Genomic DNA, 21571 nt, shown 5'->3' on the forward strand with positions numbered 1-21571 from the left:
GATCCTGTCATATTCTTCCCTACACAAAGCACTTTTAATAAATAATTGAGCTTTAGTGTTTAGAAGTACCCTATCTGCTTCTTGAGTTGTCATTTCATCTTTTGTCTTTGGAGTAGTAGAGTCTTTTACTAATGGAGTGTAATCACCAACTTCAATCACTGTCCACATGTGTGTATCTTGTGATCTAAGAAATAATTCCATCTTGTCTTTCCAATAGTAGTAGTCATCTCCTTCAAATAGTGGTGGCCTATGTGAAGATCCTCCCTCTGATATAAACTTTGCGCTTTTATTCATTACTTCCTTCCTGAATCTTTTCCTCTAGCACTTGTTAGATGCTCAACCTTAGAGGCAGAGCTCTGATGCCAATTGAAGTAGCAAAGTTTTTCACAAGAAAGGGGGGTTTGAATTGTGAATCTTTAAAAATTGTCCTTTTAAAAATTAGATATCAAAACATATGTTAGAATGATCTCAGAATAAATAGTATAAGTTAAGAGAATGATCTTAGAACGATCTCTGAGCTGCAAACAAAACAATAAGTGATTTGTGTGTGTTTGTGTTTGCATAAAATTAATATGAGTTTAAGGGAGAGAAGAGACACAATAATTTTATCCTGGTTCACCCCTTAATAGTATGGGCTACTCCAGTCCCCACGCTCCTGTGAGATTGTCCACTAAGAGATTCTACCGATCTCAAGATACACTTCTTCTTTGATCTAATCCAAGATCACAATCTTCCAAGCTTCACTTGCTTGATCTACCTAAGTCTTTCCTAGACTTTATGAGGTGTCACTCAATCAATAGTTACGTATTGACTTGAGCCAATCTTTACAATTTGATAATGGTTTGGATCTTAAAGCTTTCTCACTCAAACTAAGTTGAAAAGCTAGTTATAATAAAATCTCTCTTTGTTCACTCAATATGGATACTGATCCTAGTATGATATTACAATATATGGAGTGAAAGAGATCTTCAAAGAAGAGCTTAAAAAACTTGTATCACAAAGACAAGTAAATTGATTGTTGTAGCTTAAACTCTTGCTCTTCAATGTTGCCAAAGCCTTCCTTTTATAGTTGAACCTTGAGTCTTCAGTTCCTTGGTCCCAAAGGAAGTTCTCCAACGGCTAGTTGATTCAAAATAGACAGCTCATGCTGAATTGTTGAGTGGATAAGCTCAAACTGATCTTTCTCAGAACGTTCTCCCTGCTGTTCTTCATATTTTCACTTTAAAGGGCCAAAATGACAGCTTGCAATGGGCCGTAGATAGTTGTTCATTGCTTCCTCACCAAGTATATCCGTTATAGATCATTTAGGCACGTTTTGGCCAGCTGTAGATGAGCTTGCAACTTCAAAAGCAAAGGACAGTCATTCTCAGCATCATTCTGAGATCGTTCTCCAATCTGGGCGAATTTTGCACTTGATCTTCAAATGGAGAATGATGCAGACCTGTGGCCAGCTGTAGTGTGAAGGGAATGCAGCTGTGATGTCCTTGCATAACTGTTCACTTGTGCTTTCCATGTACTTCCTTTTCTTGATTAAAAATTAATCTCTTGGAGAATGTTAATTAAATAATGACATTGAAGGTACATGACAACTATGAGTTGAATGTGTGTTGTCTCATCCTTATTGGTCTATGTAATTCTTGTCCAAATATTCTTGATACACCTGATTAGATGATGCCTTGAGAATTTATCATGTTGCACATGCTTGATCATTAACTTTGTCCAAAGAGGAAAGTCACTTTCTTTCCAACTTATTCCTTGCCTTAATTGTTCATGAACTGTTGTGATTTTGTGAGTTAAAACCAAGATAAAGTGCTTCTTTGTCTTGTATATGGTTGACTTAATGAAATAAGTGCTTTTGCATTTATTCTTGTTCATGAGGAGAATGTTGCAATTAAACCAGAGATCATTCTCAGACTGATCCTGAAGCTTCTCTTTTTGCCAAAACATAATGAATATCATTGAGATTAGAAGCTTAATTGTTCCTGACTAATTAAAACACTCAAGAGCACTTGTTAGATAACAATGAGATCAGAATTACATTTAAAATATAATTAAGATGTTTGTTATCTTTAAAACATCAAATTGGGATTTTGCATTTTGCCTCAACAATGGCTACCCCTCTAAAGATTTCATCCCTCAGAGGGGCCTCAGACAGGGAGACCCCCTCTCCCCCTATCTGTTTATCCTTTGTGCAGATGTATTATCTAGGCTAATCTCAAAAGCCCAAAATGAAAAACTAATCCATGGAGTTAAAATCTCTCATGGGGCTCTTGAGATTAGCCATCTTTTCTTTGCTGATGACAGTTTAATATTCTGCAGGGCATCTAAAGGAGAGGTATCTACCATCCACCAAATAATCCAAGCATACCAAAACGCTTCAGGGCAGCTGGTAAATCTCACCAAATCAGAAATGGTTTTTAGCAAGGGTGTTCCAAATGACATAAAACAGGAAGTAGCAAACATCCTACCTATGCAAATTGTTGATCACTTCTCAAAGTATCTTGGCATGCCTATTGTACAAGGAAGATCCAAAAAACAGATCTTTAACTTTATGAAGGAAAAAATCTGGAAGAAACTCAAAGGCTGGAAGGAAAAAAATCTATCCTTTGCAGGAAGGGGTACTCTTATTAAAGCTGTGGCCCAAGCCATCCCCACTTATCTTATGAGCAGTTTTCTTATCCCAAAAGGGGTGTGTGATCAACTAGATCAAATGATATGCAACTTCTGGTGGGGAAGTACTACTGACCAGAAAAAATTGCACTAGCTCAAATGGTCAAAAGTCTGCACTCATAAGAAGGAGGGAGGATTAGGATTCCGAAATTTAGGTGCTTTTAATGAGGCCCTCCTGGCCAAGCAAGGATGGAGGCTCATCACTAATCAAAATTCACTAGTTGCCCAAGTCCTAAAAGCAAAATATTATCCTAATGAAGATTTTTTAAAAGCAAAACACAAGCAATCTATGAGTTATACTTGGAGAAGTATAATGCAGGCTAGATGGATACTGATCAAAGGTAGCTACTGGTCCATTGGGTCTGGCCAAGATGTCAACATCTGGGAGGACAACTGGATACAACAAAAAGGAAACTCCCACAGGGGTAGACCCAAGCCAAATAACCTAAACCTTCAAAAAGTTAGGGAGCTTATGGACACAAACTGCAATGAATGGAATGAAGGCATCATCAATCAAGTTTTCTATCCCCATGAAGCTCACATGATTACTAACATCCCTATCATAGATAAAACCCAACCTGATATCCTCACCTGGGATGGCACTCAAGATGGTCAATACTCTGTAAAATCTGGCTATCAAGCCATCAAGGAGTGGGGCAACCTCCAGAATGCCTCATCTTCAAACAACTCTCAGAAGATATGGAATATACTATGGAAGCTTAATGTTCCTCCTAAGCACAGTCACCTCCTTTGGAGGGTGATCAGAAATGCCATACCTGTTAAAGGCAACCTTTTCAAAAGAGGCATAAGAAGTGACCCCCTATGCCCTCGTTGCCTAAACACCACAGAGACTACTTATCATGTTTTCTTAGGTTGTGAATGGTCAAAAAGGGCTTGGTTTGCCTCCCCCCTAACTCTAAACCTAAACACCAACCAGTACACAGACTTCTATGATTGGCTGGACTCTATGATCAACAAAACAAACCAAGAGTGCATAGAACAAATTACAACAATTATATATGGAATTTGGTACGCAAGGAATATGTTAGTTTTTCAAGAAAAATCCTTACCTCCACAAGACATCAGCTCCATAGCTCTGAAGCAACTTCACGAATACCAATTACACAGCTCCGAGACACAAATCCAAAACCCCAATGGAAAATCAACTGGTCGCAGCCACAACATTAGCTGGAGTCCACCGCTTAGGGGCACCCTGAAGATCAATGTGGATGCTCACCTAAGCAGTGATGGCCATTGGTCAACAGGGTTGGTTCTGAGACGGTCGGATGGAAGCGCCGTTGGATCTGCAACTAGGGTTCATAATGGGGTAGCGGACGTGGCAACTGGAGAAGCAATGGGATTGAACGACGCCATGGACTGGGTTGAAAAGTTAGGAGAAAACAAGGTCATCTTTGAACTGGATTCTCAAATTATAGTGAAAGCTGTGAAAGAGAAAGCGATGATTCGAAGGAGATGGGTTTGCGTGATTCGCCGGTGCAAGCTCTTCCTCGAGGTGAATCCTGAAGCCAACATCAACTGGGTTCCTAGGGCTGCAAACAAGGCTGCTCATGAGTTAGCAAAATGGGCCGATCACGAGCCCAATAGAGAGTGGTTAAATACTACACCCCCCTGTGTTTGGTCTCTTATACAAAAAGATAAGAGCCTCATTGTTTCTTCTTAGTTTGCTAATAATATTTTTTCCCTAAAAAAAAATAAAAAAATAAATAGTATTATGTAACTTTTACTTCAATATAAAATAGTAATAATTTTTTAAGGAATTTTAGTTTGTTATTATAATTTTAAATGTCATTTAAAAATAAAAAAATATATATTTAATTAAAAATGGTCCGACCCGGTTGAACCCCGGTCCGACCAATTGAACCTTGAACCGGTAAGCTTGTCGGTTCGATGACCGGTCCGGTTCTGACAACCTTGATCAGAACTATTAAATTGGCCTAGTGATTGCGTGCTGAAGGAATGAATTGGAGGAACATGGTTCGATTCTTGCCTCTTGTTGTTTTTATTTTTATTGGTTAATTAATTTGAATTATCAGAATTCGAATTTTTAGCAAAAAGTGTAACAGCAAGGAATCAAACACGCATCCCTTCGTTATTGGAAAAACGCACAGGCCATCAGACTAGGGAAGTAGTTATTGATATGTTTTGAATTGTAACCGTTAATGACGGTTATTAGGAGAAGTTATTCTCTTGATCAAATCATGGTTATCTCTCTATAAATAGAGAAAGTTGGAAACAGTAAATATAAGAAAATTGACAAAATCAAACCAAATTCTCTCCCACTTACATTTCTTCTAAATCATCCTTCACTTCATTAATGCATTAGTGAATTGTTGGAATCATATTTGTGTAAAATGTTATCAAAGATATACTTGTTGTGTTAGTGCAAACCACTTCAAGGTGATCAAAGTATCCTGCAGGGTATTCGCTGTACATCCCAATTGCATCCAATACACATTATTGGTGGGGGCGAATAGAACCTAAAGGTTAGTGTGAAAACACGCTTTGAATCTTTACGTGCATCCGTCAACGACATCTTCTTTGTTAAGTGTTGTAGTATCTTCCCCAACAAAAATCTCCAACAATATATATATATATATATATATATATATATATATATATATATATATATATATATATATATATATATATATATATATATATATATATATATATATATATATATATATTGACAACACACAAATCATCCACGGTTTAACAACCGTCGTAGATCTGCAATTGCAATGCTTTCAACCGTTGCAAATTGCAATTTTGACTATCGCAAAGTGTTTATTTTCTTGTAGTGGAAATATTTTTGTTTTAATGATTGACAAAAGAATTCAAAGAATGACAATGATGCAAAAAGCAAAAAAGAGGATTGAACTTTCAAGACTTGGGTTTTAGATTTATTGGATTATAATCCATGTATTTTAGGATCCTTACGTTAATAGTAGAAAAAACTCTCTTGAAAATATATCACACACTCATAATGATTTTTATCTACATTTTTTTTTTTTATAAGCAAAGATTAATATGAGGGAGTATAAGGGATAATCAATCCCTTACAAAGCAAAACAAGTAATAATATGTTTTGGATACAAGTCAATGAATCAATGCACCAATTAAAAAAAGAAATACAAAACTTATGACCATACAATTTTTATCTACATGTGATTTTGCATAAAAATATTTTGACTAGAAAAATTATATTTGGTTTTAAAAATTGCATATATTACTATACGTTAAAAATATGGTTTTTCGTGATGGCTTTGAGATCATAATTTTGTCTATTCCATCTTTAAATTTAAGCATGTGGTTTTAAAATAAAATAAGTTTTTGTGAATGCAATTGCTTGATTTGAAAGTTTCATTTCGTGTGACCATTTCGTGTTATATACAGGACCGGTTTTGGGTCAGGGCAAGCAGGATCCGAGCCTAGGACCTCCAAATTTTGGGGGCCTCAATATTTTTTTTTGAGGCCCATTGTGTAAAACACTAGTCAAGTAGAGTTGCTGCGAATTTGAAACAAGAAATGAATCTTGCTCTAGTGGTTGGTGTACCTGATTTAATGTCTTAGTATCTCAAGTTATGAGTTCAACTCCCATCTCTAGTATTTTTGTTTTATTTTATTTTAACCCATTTATAATCAACACTTCATAAGCTATTTCAAAATTGTTTCCTTTTTCTATAAATAAAATCACTACTTATAAATAACTTCACTATTTTTATTTTTTAAAAAACTACATTTTATTATTTCTTTAAAAATAAAGAATTAATTTCTAAAATTAAGATGCAATTTTATTAAAAACACTATCAATTTTTAATGATATTAGCTTCAAGGTGTATTTTGTTATTATTGATTTTAAAATGATTATTTTTTTACATTATTGATGCTTACATTTTAAATAAAAGATTACATTTTTAAAAAAATTATCGGTTCATTTTTAATGATATATCACTTAATTTTATATTTATCGATTCAATTTCAACACTGTGAAATTACCTTTTCTTTATGTTAGTTATGACTATTTTTGATGTTGTTGATATTATTTATAATTTAAATAAATGATGTTATTTTTAAAAAAAACTATTTTTTATTAGGGATCCATTTTTATTATTTGTCTCGGGCCTCCAAAATCTCAGAATCGGCCTGATTATATATATATATATATATATTCAATTGCTTGATTCAGAATCGACCAATCTGTTATAAGTGAATGAGAAATATTGCTCGTAACAATAGCACGGGTTCCCATATTCCAAGTGTAAATTAACATTTGCTGTTTATGGTGATTTGATTGCAACATATTGCTGGGTTTGGTGTAATCATTGGAGGCAGAATTATTGTCTTGTTCTTCTTATTCTGAAAAGATTTTGACTCTCACGCTATTGTTTTGGTTCAATCATCAGGTCAGGTATATAATTCATGAGGAAAGGGATATGATATTGATGGATAAGTCTTTGTGTCCTACAAGCTTTGAATATTTTGTTCCATTTTTACCTTTCTTTATTATTTATTCTGTTAATTATTTTTATTCCGTATCTTGTCAGGGAATATTCTTTTTACTAGTTACTAAATATTATCTGGTTAATTAATGTTTAGTTTCTATGTATCCCAATTTAAAGAAAATCTATAATTAACCTATATACAAAGTAAAAATGAAAAAATAATAATGAAAATGGAAAATTGTTCGTGAATAGAATTTTTTTTTTTGTTTTTGTTGAGGATAACATATATACTCTATCCGGTCAGGGACGGATCCAGACATAAAAAAATGGTGTGGCTAAAATTAAACACTTGTAATATAATTTTAAAGTTGATGTCGCACCACCATTTTTGGCTCATCTACAAAATCACTTGGATAAAGCTCAACTATTCTCAATAATTGTGCACATCTAAAGCTCCAAATGACAATGAGGGACTCAAACTTGGTGAGTGGTGGCTATGGGGAGGGTGGGTGATGAAGTTGATTGATGAAAAGGGAGAGAAACATATATGTTTTGTGTTCACTACTTCAATTGAAAACAATTCTTTTTTTTTTTTTGGATAAATTGGACATTTGGTCTTTTAACATATTTATTGGTTTCATATTGGTCTCTTAATGTTACAAATTGGCCTCTTAACTTTAATTTTGTTTGTCATGTTGATAATTTTCGTTAGTTTTTCTCAAAAAAAGTTAACTTTGTTTTATGTTATTCGTTATATGTACGCATAAATGATTTATTAGTTATATTTGTAGGCGTGTTAAGAAATATGATTACAAGTTCAGACATCTTTCTTAGACCAAAGATAAAGTTAACGTTTTTTTTCAGTAAAATTAAAGGAAATGATCAATATGCCAAACATAAATAAAGTTAAGCGACCAATTTGTAACTTTAATTAGTTAAGGGACGATTTGTAACGTTAATTAGTTAATGGCCCAATATGAAACTCATTTATGAGTCGTGCTAAACAGTACTCGGGAGCACTTGTTAAACATATTAAAAGAGGAAATCAAAGATAACTTTGTAGTAGTTTATTTTTAAAGTATTAAACACACAAAATACAAGATAAAATTTCCTTATTAATGTATTTAACTAGTATCCGAAGACAATATTTAACACAATATATATCTATATACATATTTATAAAAAAAAATATCAAAAAATCTGGTGTGGCTTTAGCCACACCAAGCCCCTTAGTCCATCCGTCCCTGTATCCGGTTTTAAATACAAGTAAAAAGTTATGAAACAAACCTGTGAGCTTAACTCAATTGATGTGACATTGTGTTATATGCGCACGAGTCTGTGTTCAAATCCCGAATACTTCACGTATCTGTTTTTAAGTTAGAATTTCTAGTCATGAAACTATACTTGAAAAAAAAAAGGTTATGAAATAGAATTATAGTTGGATTGTTGTGAAAAATTAATTTTTAGATTTATTAAATAATAGATGAATTTGGTCTATATTATAGATCAGATTCATTTATTATTTATTTTTTTACAAAAGATTCATTTATTATTTATTGTATCTAAAAAGTAATTTTTTGTTTATTTATACTTAAAACTGTAGGGAGTAATTGTGTTAGCTTGCATTGATGCTATGGGAAGACCCCATTTATATAGTGTTTACAATAGTGAAGCCAAGTCAACCTTTACTTAAGGCGCAAGTAACAAGCTTGCCAAGGCCAGGCCCAACCAGTCAAGCCCATAGGCGTGCGCGTGAGCTTACATACTCCTAACATATGCTCCCCTAATCTGAGCATTGTCTAATTCAGATTACAACATATCAAAACTACAAAACAATATGCAATTACAACCAGCTATAGTACACAAACATTAAGCTAAGCATTGGAGTTGGTAACATCACACACTCCAAGTTTAGATCTCAACTTCACAAAAGACTCCAGCTTGAGAGGCTTGGTCATAATGTCAGCAGTTTGTTCACCTGTGCTGCAATGTACCAGTTCTACTATACCTTGCTTTGTCAAATCCCTTAAGAAATGATATCTCACATCAATGTGCTTGCACCTGCCATGCAATATTGGGTTTTTTGACAATTTAATTGAAGAGCTATTGTCACAGAAGATGGTATTTGCACTTGTCTGCTCTTGCCCTAGTTGCTCCAATATCTTCCTTAGCCATACAGCCTGACAAGCACAGGAGGCTGCAGCTACATACTCTGCCTCAGTGGTGGACAAGGTCACAATTGGCTGTTTCTTAGAGGACCATGAGATTGCACCAGAGCCAACCTTGAAAATGTAGCCAGATGTGCTTTTCATGTCATCACTATCTCCTGCATAATCAGAATCAGTCCAACCTTCAAGCTTAATCACAACCTCTCCACTTTCATAAAGAATTCCATACTTCATGGTTCCTTTAAGATATCTGAGAATCCTTTTTGCTGCAGCTAAATGGATCTCTGTTGGCCTCTCCATATATCTTGCAATTAAACACACTGAATAGCACAAATCAGGTCTAGTGGCTGTAAGGTACATCAAGCAACCCACTATCTGTTTAAACTGAGTAGAATCAACAGTTTTTCCACTTTCATCCTTGATTAATTTGGTCCCAGGCACAATAGGGCTACACACAGAGTTACATGAATCCATGTTGAATCTAGTTAAGATCTCAGTGGCATACTTTTGCTGATTAATGAAGATTCCTCTGCTGTTTTGAATTACTTCCACACCAAGAAAGTACCTCATTTTGCCTAAGTCTGTCATGGCAAAATTGTCTTTCATGGAACTCTTGAATTCACTGACCAAATTATCATCATTTCCTGTGTATATTAAGTCATCAACATACAAGCTCACTCTCAGTATCTTCCCTTCAAGTTGCTTCACAAACAAAGTATGTTCATGTGAGCACTTTTCAAATTTTTCTCTACTGAAGTATGCTTCAATCTTGCTGTACCATGCTCTTGGAGCTTGCTTCAATCCATATAAGGCCTTTCTTAACTTGTACACTTGATTTTTCTGACCAACTTGATACCCTAAAGGCTGCTCACACTAGTGCAGAAAGGGGATTCCACTACCGGCCAAATAGGGATTCCACTACTGGCCGCGGCCGGTAGTAAATACACTCGTCGTTGTAAGTCAATACTTTCCACGACGGGTCTTTTTATACCCGTCGTGGTATGTCAGGTTTCTACAGTATTATTAATTAAATTTATGAGGATTCCACTACGGGTATTTACAAATACCCGTAGTGGTATGTATGAGATTCCACTACGGGTATTTTCAATATCCGTAGTGGTATGTATAGTTTTCATTTTTTTTTTTTATAGTCTGGGATTCCACTACCGGTATTTGTAAATACCGGTAGTGGTATGTGTGGTTTTAATTTTTTTTTTTTAGAATTGAGGATTCCACTACTGGTATTAACAAATACCCGTAGTGGTATGTATTGTTTCCAGTTTTTTTTTTTTAGAATCTGGGATACCACTACGGGTATTTAACAAATACCCGTAGTGGTATGTATTGTTTCCAGTTTTTTTTTTTTAGAATCTGGGATACCACTACGGTTATTTAACAAATACCCGTAGTGGTATGTATTGTTTCCAGTTTTTTTTTTTTAGAATCTGGGATACCACTACGGGTATTTACAAATACCCGTAGTGGTATGTGTGGTTTTCATTTTTTTTTTTTTAGAGTCTGGGATTCCACTACCGGTATTTGTAAATACCGGTAGTGGTATGTGTGGTTTTAATTTTTTTTTTTTAGAATTGAGGATACCACTACGGGTATTTACAAATACCCGTAGTGGTATGTATGGTTTTCACTACTGATTGTTATAAATATCAGTAGTGGTATGTTAGTTTTTTTTTTTGTTTTTTTGTTTTTTTTCGTTTTTTTTAATTCCTGTGCCTGCATATTAATATATGGCGCCCTTCCGGCGCATAAATTATACGTTCTTTTAGTAGGTAATAACGCAAAAGAAAATTGTCATAATTTCGAATATTATTTTCCACAATTCATTGTCAATTCCTAACAAGTTACACATTCAATACATTAAAATCACAAAACTTAACATTATCACTAATTATATCTATTCTAATTCCAAGCATACAGCCCCCTAATATACACAAAAATCAAAACTAGCTCTATCCAATTCCAAAACAGCAACTCAAACTACCAATTCCATGACAGTCCAAAACAGCAAGTCCAAAACAGTGGGATCTCAAATTCCTCATCACCCTGCAGAATTGGTTAATAACAGCAAGTCCAAAACAGCAAATTCCTCAAATTCCTCATCACCCTGCAGAATTGGTGATGAGGAATTGGTTAAACAGCAAGTCCAAAACAGCCCCCTAATATACACAAAAATCAAAACTAGCTCTATCCAATTCCAAAACAGCAACTCAAATTACCAATTCCATCACCTGATCTGCTTCCAAGACTCAAACTAAAGCTAATAACCAATTCCTCATCACCCTGCAGAATCTCAAATTTGACAGAAAGTGTTCAAATTTGACAGAATCTCAAATTTTCTCTTTTTTGCATAAAAATAAACAAGTGTAAACTAAAATTGCTGCAATGTATTGAATAGACCAATTTGCAAAAACAAAGTTCAAATAATGAACTATTCTATAACTCACCAGATAAATCTTAACCCTCCAATAACGACAAAAAATATGTTGACCAACGTAATCGCAATTCATACATCTCCTCAGCTGTTAACTCTTTTGGGTCATTAAATACCTACAATAAGTAAATAATAATATAAAACTATTCTTGACTCGGTTATAAAAAATTATTGATGTATAAAAAATAAAAATTATTACCTCCATCCAAGAATCAGTTATCTTAGCAGTGACAATGTCCAACATATTTTTCATTACATAGTATCCACAGTCATTTGAATTATATTGTTTCCTCGCCTACAAATTATATATAGTAACATTTGATCAAAAAATACCACACTTACTTATCAAAAAAGTAAATATATATAAAGTTAGAATACCACACTTACTTGTGGATAAAGCCATACGGTATTGTTCTTTCTATTGCCATTCGCCATTTGATCAACCGTAAAAACACTAATTCATAAGAAAAAAAAGCCGCATAAAATCATATAAAATTTGTAATAATTTATGTTTATAGTATATAACCAAAACCCCTAAAGTATAAACTTAATTACCTTGAAACAATTTTCTCCATTATTGGATTAAGTTTCCAATGTAGTGAACAAATAACAACCACGGTATTTATCTTTGGACAAAGTATTATCAACTGCCAATGTCCTCTGTACGCGTGCGTGGAAGAACAGTATTATATTGTTAATAACTATGAGTTATAAAAAATAAATAAGTATTAAAAAAATACACAAATTCATACAAACTTACCCATGGTTAAATGGTAATAATTGACACTCTTTCTTTTCATTTTCTAACTTATGCTGGATGTATTTCTTGCATTTACTTTGAGATATTCTCTGATCACTTTTTTTCCCAGCATCACCAACAATGTTCAGAAAACTTGGTTCCAAAATTCCATATACATTTGTGGTGTTGTTTTCAATGCATAAACGATGAATGTACCTGAATATAATTTTAAAGTTAGGAGAGATATATAACATATTAACAGATATTGAGATAGTAGTAAATAAGAAAGTACACTTACGAGCACCAAACACTTAGAGTACTCATGTCGAGCCAAATAAAACCCACCAACAACTCTCTTATACACTTGCAAGACATGAGAAAATTAGTACACATTGAACAATGAGTTAATTGTACATCCAAATGATCATCACCCTTTTTCAGAACCATGATTAACAATTTCTGAACATCGTCCATGTTATCTTCAGCCTCTGCTACCGGTGCAAGAGAACGACTTCCTTTTGCGCTTTCAGTGACAACAACCTCCTTGAGTTCATTTTGCATCTTGACCGGTGCAGGAGAACAACTCCCTTTTGCGCTTCCGGTGACAACAACTTGTTCAGCACAAGCTTCAGGTACCATGACTCTATTATTTGTATCAGAGGTTTGGGATAAACCCATGGACTTTAGTGTCTCCATAAGAGAATCTTGCATCATCTTACGCTCTTGCGCCAACTTTTCCTCAAACTTAGCTTCCAAATCTGCTTTAAATGCTGCTAGTTGCTCTTTGACATCTATACCTTGTCTTTGACGTGAAACCTTTGATCTTCCCCAGTAAGTGGTAATGTTATGTTTTTTTCCAACACCACGAACACTACCACCATGCTCAGGTGTTCCAATGGCTTCTGTTAGGACATCGTGACGTCCCGTTGGAACAAAGTCACCCTTTTTTGAGTCTTCAACAATTTTCTCCTACAACATGCACAAACAAAGTCACAATATAGTAAATAATTGTGTTACTTGAAGCAAAAGCATGATTATAATGTTACTTACAATTTTCTCAGCAACTTTTTTTACAGGCTCGGATGTGAATTCTCCCCCTTTCTTTTGTCGTGCTCTCGTCCATGTCTCATAGCGTTCCGGTGGAGATGGATGACGATCATCATCAGTTAAGCCAGAACTATCTTTCGATAAGGATTGTCTCTTTTCATTGATCATCTGCTCCTCGAGCCTCTTATACCCGCCACGGGATAATACATGTGGGTAAACATTCTTTGCATGATTCTCCCTACCCTTTTGACTTTTTTCCTATTATAAACTCAAATAATTAGTAATGTAAAAATCACATTCAGCAGTTTCAACAGACTTTTTTCCTATTCTTTGCAAGATAGTTTCAGAATCACAATCACAAAATCACAAAATCACAGTTTCAGCAGTCAAGACAGTTTCACAGTTTCAGCAGTTTAGGCAATGTTAAAGACAGAATCAGCAATTTTAGCGCGGTTTTAGCGCAGTTTTAGCGCGGTTTTAGCGCAGTTTTAGGCAATGTTAAAGACAGAATCACAGTTTTCAGCAGAAAAATGAAGTAAGGTGTTAAAGACAGTTTCAGCAGAATCACGGTTTTAGGCAATGTTAAAGACAGAATCAGCAGTTTTAGCGCGGTTTTAGCGCAGTTTTAGCGCGGTTTTAGCGCAGTAGCAGCAGTCAAGACATAAAAATCACAAAATCACAAATCACAAAACACAATATTTAACACAGTAGCAGCAGAAGCAGCAGTCAACACAGTTTAATGATTTTGAAATTACACTAACCTTAAAATCAGAGGTCTGTCGATACTTCACAAACTCTTCCCATATATCTTTTTTGATGTAAGGATACTTGACGTATGGAGGAACGTCATCTGGTTTGGGGTCTGTGATATAAGTTCTAGTCAACCGTGATTTAAAATCTTTCCATCGCTCCCCCGCATAGTGAAACCATATTTTCTTAAAATGATCACTCTTTTTTGCATCATCAAACTCAGGTATAACAAAAATAGCCTATAATATTTACATTAAAAAATTTGGTGTTAGCATAAGATGTATTTGATATGATAATAAAATATAACAAAATGTTGAATTTCAAATACCTTAATATCTGTCCACATAGCATTCTTTACTCCTTCAGGTATATGTTTCCACAACTCTTTCGCAATACTGCATCTTTCTCGAGTAAGAAGTGCTACGTAACTCTTAAAATGGGAGGCATTGTTACCATAACACTCTCCAGTTTCTAGATCAAACTGGAGAGGGATCTTTATACCCGTTTTACGAACGTTTTCAATTGCTTTCAACATAGTGGGACCTCTAACACTTTTTTTATTACTTTGACTAGTTTCAGCAGAGTTGTCGGTTGAATCAGCCATATCGTATCTGTTTACACAAAACACAAAAAAATGAATTAAGCATAAGACACAAAAACTGAGTTGTTGGTTAATAGCAATAACAACCAAAAAATAAATGTCGCAAATTAAAATGTCTCAGCACAAAACAAAAAAAAAAAAACTGAATTAAGCATAAGACACTTGCAATATAAATGTCGCAGCACAAAACACAAAAAACTGAATTAAGCATAAAACACTTGCATAAAACTGAATTAAGCATAAATGTCGCAGCACAAAAAATTCAATAACAATCAAAACAAATGGTGTTTTATTACTATGTGTTACAAAACAAGTGGTAAAAAAATGCAAATAGTGAAAGTAATGTCTAATCCCATATTCCTTCGTCATGATCTAAACGAATAGCTGCATGCACATCATCCTCTTCGTTTTCTTCAATGAAGGTAGGCACATCTGTTGAGAAAGGAGGAATTTCGGAAATATCAAGCTCTTGATTTTCATAACTACCATGCACATTTTTTCCTTGTAGAACCACCGACCACCGTTCATTAGAAGGATCTTTGACATAAAACACCTGTTTTGCTTGGGATGCCATGATGAAAGGTTCGTCTTTATAAGCTAACTTGCAAAGATCAACTAGTGTAAATCCTAATTCATCAATTCTCACACCATTGTTGATATCAATCCATTTGCATTTAAATAAAGGCACTTTAAACACAACGTAATCAACCTCCCAGATCTCTTCAATCACCCCAAAGTAGGGTGTAGATGCCATAACCGGATTTTTATCTTTGGAACTAGAGAAGTGCATGGACTCTGCCACAATCATAACCCCACTATTTTGCATGGTACTGCGGTCATCCTTTGATTTTGTATAAAAGGAAGTTTTGTTAATATCATATGCACTCCAAGTCAATATGTTACATTTAGGCTCATAGGACAACCACTTTATTGTATCGGAAACACTATCATCTTGGCAGACCTTTTCTTTAAACCACTCTGAGAATTTCTTATTATGCTCTCTTAACACCCATTTTTCATTCATCTTATCGTGCATTTTCTTTATGATGCTTTTGTGAGCAGACAAGTAAGGTTGAACTTCATCAGTGTTATTCAATATATACAAATGCGCTTGAAGAATTATATCAATATGCATGCTCTTGACATTTAAACCTTGCGTGCCCACACCGTCACATCTTCCATCATGACGAGACTTGGGAACCCCTATAGCATCCACTTCTGACAAATAGTTTGAACAAAACTCAATAGCTTCTTCTGCAATGTACCTCTCAACAATCGAAGCTTCCGGACGGTGTGGGTTTTTTGTATACCCTTTTAGGATCTTCATGTATCGCTCTATTGGATACATCCACCGTAAATAAATTGGGCCACACAATCTAATCTCCCTTACTAGATGAACAATCAAATGAACCATAATGTCAAAAAATGAAGGAGGAAAATACATCTCCAATTGACACAAGATAACTGCAGCTTCGTTTTCCAACTCGTCTAACTTCAATGGATCAATTGCTTTACAACATATTGCATTGAAGAATAAGCACAACCTGCATATAGCTTTCCTAACATTATCGGGCAATATCCCACGAATAGCCACAGGTAGTAGTTGTTGCATCAAGACATGACAATCATGAGATTTTAAGCCGATTAATTTGAGATCTTTCATTGATACAAGGCTCTTGACATTTGACGAGTAACCATGTGGCACTTTGATACTTTGTAAACACTTGCAAAAACTTGTTTTCTCGTCTTTAGACAAAGTGTGACACGCGGGAGGCAAATATGTCTTGTCATTGATTTTTTGTGGTATTAACTCTTGTCGTATACCCATCAAATCCATATCAAGACGAGCATGTGCACCATCTTTTGTCTTGCCTTTAATGTCGAGAAGTGTTCCAATTACACTATCACATACATTTTTCTCCACGTGCATCACATCAATACAATGTCTTACATCAAGACTAGACCAATATGGAAGATCAAAGAACACTGACCTCTTTTTCCATATACTTTTCACAACAGGCTGCTTTTTCCTTTTGACACTTTCACTTTCGGCTTTTGGCACTTTCGCTTTTGGCACTCTCCCTTTTGGCTTTTGGCACTTTCCGAAGACAACATTAATGTCTCGTTGTCGTTCATAAACTTCCTCTCCAGTTAAGGGCGTTGGAGCAACACCATTCTCTTGGTCTCCGTCAAAAGCTTTTCGCAATCTACGATATGGATGATAACGATTTAGAAATTTTCGGTGGCCAAGATAAACAGTCTTCTTTCCATTTTTCAGTTGCTTATAACATGTTTTTTTTTCACATATGGGACACGCATTATGCCCTTTAACGGAATACCCAGACAAATTGCCGTATGCCGGAAAGTCGTTGATGGTGCAAAACAACATGGCACGCATGTTGAACTGTTCACCAGAATACGAATCAAAAACATCCACTCCTTCCTCCCACAACACTTTCAAATCATCAATTAGTGGACTTAGATAAACATCTATGTCATTTCCTGGTTGTCTTGGGCCTGAAATCATCATCGATAACATAATATATTTACGCTTCATGCACAACCAAGGAGATAGGTTGTAAATCATCAGGAGAACAGGCCATGAACTATGGTTAGTACTTTGATTACCAAACGGATTCATTCCATCAGTAGCAAGTCCAAGTCTAAGGTTTCTCGACTCTTTGCCAAAATTTGGAAACAAAGAGTCAATTTTCTTCCATTGCAAAGAATCAGCTACATGGCGAATTTGGCCATCACATTTTCTCTCTTCTGCATGCCATCTAAGATTCTTTGCGTCATTTGCATTAGCAAACAATCTCTTGAACCTTGAAATTATTGGTAGGTACCATACGACTTTCGCGGGAGGACCCGTTTTGGTCACCTCATCATCACTAGAATCACCATCTTTCTTTTTGTAGCGAGACGCCTTACATGTCGGACAATGATTATAGTTTACAAACTCTTTTCGGTATAATATACAATCATTAGGGCATGCATGTATCTTTTCATACTCCAAACCCATTGGACACAATACTTTTTTCGCCTCGTAATAACGATTTGGCATTACATTACCTTCTGGAAGCATTTGTATCAACAATTCAAGCAATTCAGTGAAACTTTTGTCGGTCCACCCATTTTTTGCTTTCAAATTAAACAATTTTAACACCGCAGACAAACGGGTAAAATTTGTGCATCCCGGATACAATGGTTCATCCTTGTCACTGCATAAAGTTTCATACACATGCGCCCTCTTAAACGAATCTTCTCCAATATCACGCATCATGTCTTCTAGTCGATCATCGATATCCACACTACCACTTTCTCTATGGGACACACTTGGCGTTGCTACTACTTCACCGTGCCATATCCATTGTGTATAATTTTGACAAATCCCGTCACAAATTAGATGATTCATGATTTCTTTCTTAGTACGTTTTGGTTCTTTATTTGCACAATTTATACACGGACATAGAAAAAGTGGAGGAAATTCAGGAGGAGGACGTTCTAGTTCAGCATTACTTTCCGCAAACTGTAGAAATTCCATCACTCCATGTCTGTACTCAGTACTTAATCGATTAGCTCTCATCCAACTACGGTCCATACCTACGTTTCGAAATTTATGCATTCTAAGTTAAAGGAATGACTAGGTTGTTACTATTGCGAAACATTCTCTCGCCCCATTTTAATAAAAATTCATAGCCTATAACAGAATTTGCATATAGCAGAATTTTTACATAGTAATTTGAATTGCATCTAAGTTTATAGCTTCTATATATGTTTTGAAATAGAATCGGTACCTGTAGATGAGACCGTGATTGAACCTTCTAACTTCAAACAAAGAGGACAACACCAAAAAACAGCAACACCAGCCCCTAAACAGCAGCAGTCAACACGTAGGAGCAGCAACCACCGCCTAACACAGAAAACAGCTCCACCCCTGCAAAGCACAAGCATTGAAACCCTCAATTCATACATGATCTAAGAATCAATTATGTATTAATTCTACCTAAATATAAGTCAATTATTCAACCAATAAATACCAAAAGCAGACTATTATGTGTTAAAGTGAAAAGTAACTTTACTTAAGATCACCTTTGAATTCAACTAGTGGAAGAAAAAAACACAAAACCCTCCCAAAATTGGGTCACTATCAGTAACACATAGCATCAGGAAAAAAAAACACTAACCATTTTCTTTGTCACATAACAAACATTAACATAGAAAGACCAGAAGGAAAATTATCCTTAACTTTCTTCTAATCACATGTTGTCTATTTTCTGTTTCTGCTTAATACTTTTCACTTCTTTTAACCATTGTTTAGCTAGAGATACCATAACCATAAACAACTTACTAAGAGATGAAGAACAGGAACCCAAAACACATGAAAACGAATATCCAATTTAAAACCTTCACAATTTAAAACGTGAACTTAGAATATCCAATCTTCATTCAATGCTACCAAAATGTACTGAATGAGAAAAATGCGTGTTTTTCTTACCAGCAAATAACCATAAACAGAAAAAGAATGAAAACGAATACGAATGAAAACGAATACGAATGAAAACAAGATCAACCATAAACAGAAAACGAATGAAAACGAAAACGAATGAAATTTGGGGGAAGTTTGATTTATTCATACCTTTACCGAATGAAAACGAAGAGATTTGGAGGCGATTAAGCGTTTGCAGGTTCGTCGTTCCGTCTAGGGTTTGGAGAATGAAACCGCGAATGAAATTGGGACGATTGGAGATTGGAGAGATTGGAGAATGATTGGAGAACGATTGGAGAGTGTTTGATTTGAAGAAATTGGGACGATTTGAGGAACAAATTAGGGAGAACTAGAATTGGGACGATTGGATTGGAGAGTGTGTTCTTCTTCGCGTTTGCAGAATGAGGGAAATTGCGGGAAGAATGAAAAATATAATTAACACTATTAGGATTCCACTACCGGTGATAAGCTAGATCGGTAGTGGAAAGTGGGAATATGAAAAAACTAATAACACTATTAGGATTCCACTACCGGTGAATCCTAGATCGGTAGTGGAAGATAATTAAAACAATTTTGCACGTAATTACGACATTGCCACCGTGTCTACTTTCCACTACGGATTTAGCAAAGCCGGTAGTGAAATCCCTTGTCTCTGAACTTTCCACTACCGTTTTCAAAATATCAGTAGTGGAATCCTTTGGTCAAATGTATTTCACTACTGGTATTCACATACCGGTAGTGGTATCTCCAAACCAAAAGTCATTTTTCTACTAGTGTCAACATATACATCTTCACTAATTTCTCCATGTAGAAAAGCACTTTTGACATCAAGTTGATAAACTATCCAACTTTGGAGGCTGCAATGGAGAGTATAGTTCTTATGGTGTCCCATCTAGCTACAGGAGCAAAGACTTCTTTGAAATCTATTTCATATTTCTGAGAGTATCCTTTTGCTACAAGTCTTGCCTTACACTTTTCAATCTTTCCTTTCTCATTCAACTTTGTCTTATATATCCATTTTACTCCAATTTTCTTACTTCCAGTTGGTAACTCAGTTAGTTCCCATGTGTCATTCTTTTCTATGGACTCAATTTCTTGATCCATTGCCTTCCTCCATACCTCATGTTTCACAGCTTCATCAAATGTTGCAGGGTCATCATTATTGCAGAATACAGCTAGATTGTGCAACTGATCTTCTTCTTCAATCTCTTGACCAGTTACATAATCATTCAGATATCCAGGTCTTCTGATTACCCTAGGGGGCAACTCCTCTTCTGATTCATATTGCTCATCACTTTCACTATCTGGTACAGTGACATTTTGAGGATCTGCTTCAACATTTTCACCAGCAGCTGGTTCTTCATCTGTTTCATACACCTCATTTTCACTGTTCTCATACTGAGTTGCTTGAGCTTGAGAACTCTCACCCCAGTTCCAGCCCTTTGATTCATCAAATACTACATCTCTACTAACTATGATCTTTTTGTCAGTTGGATTGTACAGTTTATAGGCCTTTGATTCTTCACTCACTCCCAAGTGAACACACTTGATGCTCTTATCATCTAGTTTCTTCCTTTGTGCATCTGGAACATGAACAAATGCCAAACATCCAAATACTTTGAAATGTTTCACAGAGGGTTTCAAGTCACTCCATGCCTCTTCTGGAGTTATATCTTTTACTGACAATGTAGGACTTCTATTCAGCACATACACAGCCCACTTAACACTTTTTGGCCAGAATTTCTTTGGCACATTTTTGTCACTTAGCATACACCTAACCATATTCATGATTGTTCTGTTTTTTCTCTCAGAAACACCATTCTGCTGAGGTGTATAAGCTGTGGTAAGCTGCCTTTTGATGCCTTGATCTGTACAAAATCTGTTGAATGCTTCAGACAAAAATTCTCCTCCTCTATCAGTCCTTAGAGTGAGAATTTGACAGCTAGATTCCTTTTCTGCTACAGCTTTAAATCTTTTGAAACTTTCAAAAGCACTTGCCTTGTTCTGCAAGATATCAACCCAGGTCTTTCTTGTGAAGTCATCTGTGAAAGTGATAAAGTATTTATTGCCACCATTTGAAGCAGGGTTGATTGGTCCACATATGTCAGAGTGAACCAATTCTAATTTCTTTGTTGCTCTCCAATTCACTTTCTTTGGTATTATCTCTCTATGTTGTTTGCCTGTCATGCAAT

General features: G+C 35.3%; 2 protein-coding genes across 2 annotated transcripts; both read right to left on the reverse strand.

Moving 5' to 3' along the window:
• Window positions 1-11528: 11528 nt before the first annotated feature.
• On the reverse strand, window positions 11529-19787 carry LOC123881401. Its single transcript, XM_045930082.1, has 12 exons — window positions 19530-19787; window positions 18688-18827; window positions 14618-14900; window positions 14301-14528; window positions 13543-13797; window positions 12791-13461; window positions 12514-12708; window positions 12309-12413; window positions 12141-12207; window positions 11953-12048; window positions 11767-11869; window positions 11529-11602 (listed from the first exon to the last, which is right to left on the reverse strand). Exons 3-11 carry the CDS (start codon window positions 14891-14893, stop codon window positions 11777-11779), a joined length of 1986 nt encoding a protein of 661 aa, XP_045786038.1. The 5' UTR covers window positions 14894-14900; window positions 18688-18827; window positions 19530-19787; the 3' UTR covers window positions 11529-11602; window positions 11767-11776.
• Window positions 15237-18491, reverse strand: LOC123923020. The gene has a single exon (XM_045975671.1). It carries the CDS (start codon window positions 18489-18491, stop codon window positions 15237-15239), a length of 3255 nt encoding a protein of 1084 aa, XP_045831627.1.
• Window positions 19788-21571: the final 1784 nt, after the last annotated feature.

This window comes from Trifolium pratense, linkage group LG4 (assembly GCF_020283565.1).
Source record: "Trifolium pratense cultivar HEN17-A07 linkage group LG4, ARS_RC_1.1, whole genome shotgun sequence".
NCBI lineage: Eukaryota > Viridiplantae > Streptophyta > Magnoliopsida > Fabales > Fabaceae > Trifolium > Trifolium pratense.

Bases quoted from the DNA above. Each gene is read 5' to 3' on its own strand.
- LOC123881401 (XM_045930082.1), bottom strand. From the start codon at position 14,893: ATGGCTGATTCAACCGACAACTCTGCTGAAACTAGTCAAAGTAATAAA. The intron at 13,462-13,542 runs GTAAGTAACATT...TGCATGTTGTAG, and splicing joins AAAAAGTTGCTGAGAAAATT to GAGAAAATTGTTGAAGACTC. The intron at 12,208-12,308 runs GTAATTAAGTTT...CTTATGAATTAG, and splicing joins ATGGAGAAAATTGTTTCAAG to TGTTTTTACGGTTGATCAAA.
- LOC123923020 (XM_045975671.1), bottom strand. From the start codon at position 18,491: ATGGACCGTAGTTGGATGAGAGCTAATCGATTAAGTACTGAGTACAGA.